Below are 8,266 nucleotides of genomic sequence, written 5' to 3'. Positions count from 1 at the left end.
GATAGGGATAGGGATAGGGACAGGGACCAGGATCGGGACCAGGACAGGGATTGGGATAGGGGGTCTGGGTCGGCATCGGCATCGGGACTGGGGCTGGCATCAGCATCAGGATAGGGATCGCCACTGACATCGGGAGCGGGAGCAGGACGGGGTTAGGGATCAGGATCGAGGTCTGGATTGGGACTGGGATCGGGACCGGGGTCAGGATTGGAATCGGGATCAGGGTCAGGGTCGGGGTCGGGGTCAACATCAAGACTGGGACCGGAATAGGGGCCGGGATTGGGATCGGGGTCAGGGTTGGCATCAGGATCTGGATGGGGATTGGGATCGGGATCAGGGCCAGGATCGGAGGTCGGGATCAGGGTTGGCATCAGGATCTGGATGGGGATCGGGATCGGGATTGGGACCTGGATCGGGGTTGGGACCTGAATCAGGGTCGGGATTGTGACTGGGATCGGGGTCAGGATTGGGATCAGTATCGGGATGGGGATTGGGATCGGGATCAGGACTGGCACCGGTATCAGGATCAGGAACGGGACCTGGATTGGAGCTGGGATAGAGATAGGGATCAGGTTCGGGATCAGGATCCAGATCAGGTTCAGGACTGGGACCGAGGTCAGGATCAGAACCGGGATTGGGATTGGGATCGGGACCAGGATCAAGACCAGGATCGGGATAAAGATAGGGATCAGGGTCGAGATCGAGATCAGGATCAGGGTCGGGACCTGGATTGGGGTTGGGACCTGAGAGCTGGGATAGAGATAGGGATCAGGTTCGGGATCAGGATCCAGATCAGGTTCAGGACTGGGACCGAGGTCAGGATCAGAACCGGGATTGGGATTGGGATCGGGACCAGGATCAAGACCAGGATCGGGATAAAGATAGGGATCAGGGTCGAGATCGAGATCAGGATCAGGGTCGGGACCTGGATTGGGGTTGGGACCTGACCTGAATCAGGGTCAGGATCGGGACTGAGATCGGGATCAGGGTCAGGATCGGGACTGAGATCGGGATCAGGGTCAGGATCGGGCAGGAATCGCGGCAGGAGATGGAGGTGATCACTGATGTCCTTGCAAAGATAAGGTGTCTTTGAAGGTTTCCTCTAAGCTAACTGCTACAGATGAAATGTTGCTTTGGAAATTAATAAAAAAACAGGTTTTTGACCTCAGTGCATAGTGGGATTGATGAAAAAAAGCTGAAAATATAATAATGTCCTGGCAAGAAGACAACAAAACACCAGCCTCGTTTGGGTGCATCTTTACATGCCTTCAACAAAAAATCTCACTCAATACAGTTCCCAATAAACTTGCTGCGTCCCTAGACTGCCACAAATGGAACCTGAAATCAGAATCCTAATGTTGTCCCTTTTGCATCTCCATTTATTTTCAAGGAAAATGTGCCTCTGCTTTCATTGTGTCTGGAGCTGCCCAAGGAGTGTTGGCTTAGGTATATTTTTGAGGAAAGAAAGTACATTTATTCAATTTATCACATTGTTTTCCATTCATACACTGGCAGAGTCAAAAGAATGGTCCCAAATTATACACCACAACATTTCAGTGCTATGAGAAGGGGCAATCTTGATAGTCTTAAATAAAGTATTCATAAGTTTTTACACTTCCCCAAAGTGGAAATGAAGATTCTCACTGTCTCCTTTCCTACAGCCTTGCCACTACTCTAACAACTTGTATTTGCACATCATAGCTTCTAACAGACTTCACAAGGAGACATTTGACACCTGACCTTTAAAAACCTTTTAGGGCTGTAAAATGTGCTATTGCAAATGAAAGCACAGCAATTGTCCTACTGTCTTTGAGAAACTAAGATTGACCAGGACTAACATGGGGAATGGTGGAGGTAGTGTTTACATTCCCACAGAACCAAAGGCAATGCTGTTTGGAGGTTTTGCACACCAAGTTCCTGAGAGACATTTGACACCTGACCTTTAAAAACCTTTTAGGGCTGTAAAATGTGCTATTGCAAATGAAAGCACAGCAATTGTCCTACTGTCTTTGAGAAACTAAGATTGACCAGGACTAACATGGGGAATGGTGGAGGTAGTGTTTACATTCCCACAGAACCAAAGGCAATGCTGTTTGGAGGTTTTGCACACCAAGTTCCTGACCTAGTCAGGTGTGGTAGGGAATGGAAAGCATTTTCGAGTAATCCTTCCACCTCAAGCTGTGATCTTGTCAGATTTCATAAGCAAAACAGCCAGGTTTGGTCGGAGCTTGGATGGGAAAACTCCAAGGAAAACTAAAGTGCTCCAGGAAGTGGTGTGGGTAATTTAGCTCGTGGCATTCTTCCCTCCAGTCTGAATAAATATTGAACCAACCTCTAACCATGCTATTGCAGTAAGAAACATTGTGCTGCTGGTGGAAGATGTTAATCCAGAGGTGTCAGCAAATACGGTCACCAGAGAGCTCAAGATATTGTTCACAAATGTGAGGTTGTTCATCCTTGTGGCCTTGAGCAATATTCACAAACAACAATATTGCATCGGCTTAAAAAACTTCTCACTGGTGAAATTAAACAAATTAACCTCTGAACTCCATTATTTGCTATGTTTCCCATCAAATTTGTGCATTTTTTTTCCAGCAGAACAGTAGAAGTGGATTTGTTTGACCAAACTTTAAAAGTTCATATGTATTTTATTTTGGTTTCAGTTTTATTTATTTATTATGAAAGAAGGTCTTGAAAGGTATCCAGTTTTCAAAGAAAATGCAGTGGCTGATCAAAACTGGAAATGAATATCCCAAAAAGAGAATGCCTCAAATGCGAGAGAGAACTTTTGGAAGAAAACAAGTTAAAAATTAGGACTATGTTTCCCAGTACATGAAGATCAGGAACCCTCCAGTTGTGTGGCAATGGCTCAGCACAAGGGAGAACAGAAAACACCATGGGAGATGTTTGCCAGGCAAGAAATCTGCAATTCCTGTAACTCACAACATTTCCAAATGCAAAAATTCATTCTCTTTTCCTGCCAGAAACTCACATCTTTTTCAGGTAAAAATAACCAGTTTTCTCCCTGGATGCACTGCTTAGTATGGTTCCCATTTTCAAAAGGGAGCAGCCTTCCACCCATAGGATTTTTTGTCAAGCACATCACCTTCCCAAGGGGCTCCATCTTCATAGGGTGCTGCAAAAACAGGTGCCAAGGTCTGCTAAGCTCCTTGAAGTATCTAGACTAAGGGAGTGATGAAAAAGCCAACTAGATTTCAGTGTTAAAGATGATTTTCTTTTTTATTGCAAATGTACACATTACACTACTGATACTGCACAGAAATTAAAAAAGCTAAAATTTCATGATTACAAAACTTCACAAGATTTGTTACAACTAAAAAACCCACCTTCGGGAGTATATAAATAGAATTTTGAGCATAAATAAGAGTAACAAAATAAACAGAAGTATGTATCAATAAATTAATTATAAATATTGCATTGGCAATGAAGTGCTAGGCAGAAGAACACCAGTATTTCCAGTAGAGGTTTTTTTTTTCGTACAGAAATCTCTATTATATATGAACCTTTGGAAACAAGTAGAATCCCTGAACTGTCTTCTCACATTTTGTTTTCTTTTTTTTTCCCTTTGCTTTCACCTTGGTTATTTCTGTGTCAAAATGTTTCAAAGGGAGAACAGAACTGAAGACATCAGACATCTGTCTTGGCCATGAGGTACTTACAATCCCTTCCCACAAAGGGAACAGCATTGCTGACCCAGTTCTGCAGCATTTAAGTCACTAAACGGTCTCTCCACTGATTCCCACAGGTGCTGAATGAAACCTGGAAGTGACTTGAAGGAATTGCTGATGGTTAAAGGCTAAACCTGAAAACCTATTTTGCAATTGACCTATGCATCATCCATTTTTGGTGTTTTCCTCTGTTTGCTAATGACTTACATGTTTATATACAACAGAATCTTAATTTAAACACTAATTTGAACAGCTCATTCCCTACCTAAATAAATGCTAGTTCTGTACACTCTTCCAGCCACACACTGAATTCTCACTAGTGTTAATGACAACTCTCTGCTGGATGATGCTGATGTCACAGAGAACATAAATTAGCCTACAAAAGAAATCAAAGATCGAGTTTTCCAAAGTACCCTTTAGCAATAAGGGAAGGAAGAAATCTTTCCCTTTCTTCCCTTATTTCCTAAGGGAAGAAAAAGCACAATGTACAAGCAGATCTGTTTTATCAGTAATATGCTTTCAATAGAAAGTTTTTCCAAGAACATTGTCAGCAGCCTCTCAAGAAACAGCATTAACTGTTGTTTGTGAAACCACATCTGCTAGGTTTTCTTTAATCGAGTTTTGTTCCAAATGTCTGTCTTTAAGGTCTCTGAGGAGAAAAAAAATTTCTGCATTTGCTCCTATGAGCAGAAATAACAGGTGAACATATGTAGAAATGAAGTCAATGTAGCAAAATTAAGAGTTATTTTATCATCACGGTGACAATGGAGGAACTCTGATGAAGTTGCTAAGATTTTCTTATTTAATCCTTCTTTTCCAAACAAAACTATGGATTGGCAATTCTTTAGACTATAGAATAGCCTCTTGGCACTCATCTAGTCCAGGTACAACACATTGCAAGGAAAAGGCTGGATCCATACTGAAATATACAAAAAAGTTCCAAATGTCACTACATGAAAAGCTAAAAAACCTGCAGTACTCTGCAACATTTCTTTAAAAACATGTGTGAGTGTGAGCAGGGTCATTTCTGAAAGCTGGGGCTCTTCACAGGTGACAGTTTGGAGGTGATGCCAAAGGGGTCCATGCTGTCCGTTTCGAGAGGGGATGAGTACACCTCTGGCTCAAAGTCTTTGCTGTAGTCACCATATTCACCAAAGTCTGTTGACTCCACTGGCACAGTGTTGATCATAGGTAAGAAGTGAGACAGTGGAAGAAAATCTTTTCCTTTGAACTGTTGTCTTTGTTTGGCACTACTCAAAGACACCGATATTCCGTATTTTTTTGATCTATATACGTTGTAGCCATCTGGGCGAATCTCCTCTTCAAAGGAACAATCCTCAGTGGAATACCTGAGCTGAACAGCAAGGAGTAATTCCAATTACACATATACCCACCAGACTCATTGTATTCAACCACAACATAAACCTTGGATGCGACTAGCCCTACTCCCTCTGCTGTCAGTGGGGATGTCCCTCTGGCTTGTCCCAAGTGCCCCAGTTTGGTACACCTTGCCAGATGCTGCTGAGCTGCCCACTGCTTGTTTCTCTGGCTGCTGCTGGAATGCAGGTGGGACCCATTGCTCTGGCAACTGCTCTTTCAGTGATGGACCACAGCCACCAAGATGAAGTGCCCTGATGTGATCAGGCACTTGATAGCTGTAGGGCCCTTTCAACTGAAATACTCTATCCTAGTCCAGTCCATTCCATTTTATTCTACTAGGACTCCCCACATTGCACACAGAATGCATTTTGGGTGACAAGACTATTGAAAGACATCCATCCCATTAAATAAGCTTTGAATCCTGGATACCACACTTGTCCTGACAGCTACCTGTCTTGAGCATCAGGGAAAAAGAATCTCAGATGCCCATGCCCATTTAGATAAACTGTCCGTAATTGCTGTCATTAATTCACTGCAGTCATGAGACCTAATCCAACAATACTCAGATACAGAGGATATGTCCTTCAGCTCTGTTAGACATTTGCCTGATTAAGGGCTTCAGAATCAGGTCTGTAGATAGGCAAAGTGGCCAATCAGTAAAACAATGCTAAAAGGCAATTGCCTTTTTTTACCTCACTCAACATTTACTGAAATTACAAAAGACCCATTTAAAAACTGTTCTTTTCACATTACACATGAGAACTGTCAAACTAATCAAATGAATTGTCAGATTAATACCATCATAAGTTCAGATTTTGTGCAGAAGAATGTATTTTCTTAGGTATTAATTTAGAGAATTACATTTGTGGTAGCCTGTACAGATATTATATTAGGATTTTGTGCCAGCAGATCAGACCTTTCCAGATCCTTACACAAGCACTGCATTTCTTACAACTCTGGTGCTATTTCAGGCTCAGCAACTGCAGGTGGACTGAACTCGAGGTCAATAAAAGAGAATTGCTGATTATGTCTCAGTTTGCAGATAGGAGTGTCCCTACATGAATGGTTTGCCTGTCTGAATAGAGAATATTTGATACTTTCAGACCTTTCTCAAACACCCTCAGTAATATGGAGCACAGATAAGCACATGCATTTGGTTTTCTTTTAAAAGCACTTTTAAAACTAATTGAGTAATTCAAAAAAGGATATTTTTTTCCAAATAAAATGATGCAATACTTATCCTTCTACACACATTATATGTACGAAAAATATGTGTATATGACAAATTTATGACTGAATTGTTAGCTGCCTTTATTTCTATGAGTGCTCAGCCTCACTAACCAGGATGATGAAATAAAAGAGCTTCTTGCTCAAGAAGTGCCCATTACAAATATCAGGTATTGATTGAGCCCCCCATGTCTCAACTATATCATTCTCTCTTCATTTCATTGGGATTGTGTCCAGTATAATTTTTGCACAAGTACCAAACACACTTTAAGTATTTCCAGATTCTTTTTTTCACAGGAGGGATTTATACTGTGTCAGTATATTCAGCAGTGACACCACTTCCCCTCAGCTACTGACTACAGCACACAGCACATTCAAAAATCAACCCTAGTCATCAGTTTTCCAGTGTTCAAAAAGGGCATGTGTCAAGAGTACACATGCAGTCCCCAGACACTGTTTGCCCTTTCGTTCTTCCACTCCTGAGCATGGTGCTGATAAGGTAGAGAATTGCCTGCAGAGCTGCTTGGCTGGGCTGTGAGCAGAGAGGTGTCAGCAGGTGTCCACAACATCTAGATGTGACAGCATGGCTTCATGCTGTTGTGTTTTCAGAGAAAAAAAACCAACCTGCATTTAATACTCTACACCAAAACTCCACACCATCAAAGTTTCAGTCAAAGATACATATGCCTTCAAAATGGTGCTATAGGAAAGCTATTTTAAATTTCTGTGATTGCTAATGTGCAGTTGGCAGCTCTGATGGGAGAAGGATCCAGGCTCTGATTTTTGTTGATCATTTTGCTTTGGACATACATTAAAACATTAAGCTAATAACTGACCTCCCATAATGTCTGAACCTGTGCACCTTACCATGGCATTGATGGATTTGAACTTAAAAAAGCAAGGAAATTCAGAAAGGCTTAGTTCTATGTTACATCTGCATTCAGAAACATCAGTATTGCTCTTATTAAGGATATTGGGAGTTTTGAGAATGGGTCAAGTCCTTGCACAGTTGAAGTCAGCAGAGATTTTGCTGGAGTAGTCAAAGCAGAATCAAGCTGTATCCTTACTGTGGCATAATGAAAAGCCATTGCTCTGTGAAACTCAGGCTTCTGTACAGACCGAATCTGAGCCTTACCCCTCAAATTCTGGAGTTCTGCCTTAAAGAATGAGTTTATATCAATGAACTGGTTGCTATGCCTAGTGAGAAAGCATGACCTAACAAAGTAGTGTCAGTGGATAACTCAGCTCTTCAGCCTCTTGGAGTCCCACAGGTGTGCTGTTATGACAGGACAGAAGTAAAGCAGTGGAGAAGCATCCTTCGCCCCTCGAAATCCTGCTTGTTTGCAACTACCTAAGAGATGGCTCTCCCATGTTTCTGGGACTTGTATGCCTGGCAGCCAGCTGGCTGCAGCTCCCCTCCAAAGGAGTAATCTTGGGGTTTTTTTTAGAATACCCGACCTAAACAGTGAGAAATTATTCATATTCTATGGCACACCTTAATCTATTCCTGCAGCAGAATCACAGTCTCCTACTGACAAGGCTTTTTAAACCTAAACACAGTTTTGCCCTGAACTGTTTTGTCAGGATATTTCGGCAGGGAACACGCAAACATACTTTACTTTCTAAACGATGTTTCCTTCCTGCCTTCTAATAACCCCCACAGCCCTTCGGACAGTGACAAGAATCACCTTTCCTATGGAGAAAAGGGAAGTCGGGTTGACCTGAAAGCTTGGTTAATCCATTATTAACCACAGTGATAAAAAAATCACTCCAGCTCTTTGGTCTCGCCTGCTGTTTCAGGGTGGAAATCACCCTCGGGAAAAGAGATTTGCGAGGAGCCGCAGCGGAGCGGGTGCTCACCTGCCCGTGCAGCCGCCCCGCCTCGTCCATGCACAGGTACCGGGAGCTCCGCACGCCCTTGATGGCCACGGTGCGCACGGCCACGGCGCGGATCTCCAGCAGACCTGGGG

General features: G+C 42.8%; 1 protein-coding gene across 1 annotated transcript; it reads right to left on the bottom strand.

Moving 5' to 3' along the window:
• Nucleotides 1-4,699: 4,699 nt before the first annotated feature.
• FGF19 (fibroblast growth factor 19) lies at nucleotides 4,700-8,261 on the bottom strand (the record flags this gene model as incomplete). The annotated part of the gene is made up of 2 exons (XM_009071423.1): nucleotides 4,700-5,043; nucleotides 8,157-8,261. Coding segments are annotated over 2 exons (438 nt in total), but the record flags the coding sequence as incomplete, so codon positions are not given.
• Nucleotides 8,262-8,266: the final 5 nt, after the last annotated feature.

This window comes from Acanthisitta chloris, unplaced genomic scaffold (assembly GCF_000695815.1).
Source record: "Acanthisitta chloris isolate BGI_N310 unplaced genomic scaffold, ASM69581v1 scaffold23213, whole genome shotgun sequence".
Taxonomy (NCBI): domain Eukaryota; kingdom Metazoa; phylum Chordata; class Aves; order Passeriformes; family Acanthisittidae; genus Acanthisitta; species Acanthisitta chloris.
The sequence above is the reverse complement of the archived record's forward strand: the minus strand, read 5'-3'. Positions and strand labels throughout refer to the sequence as shown.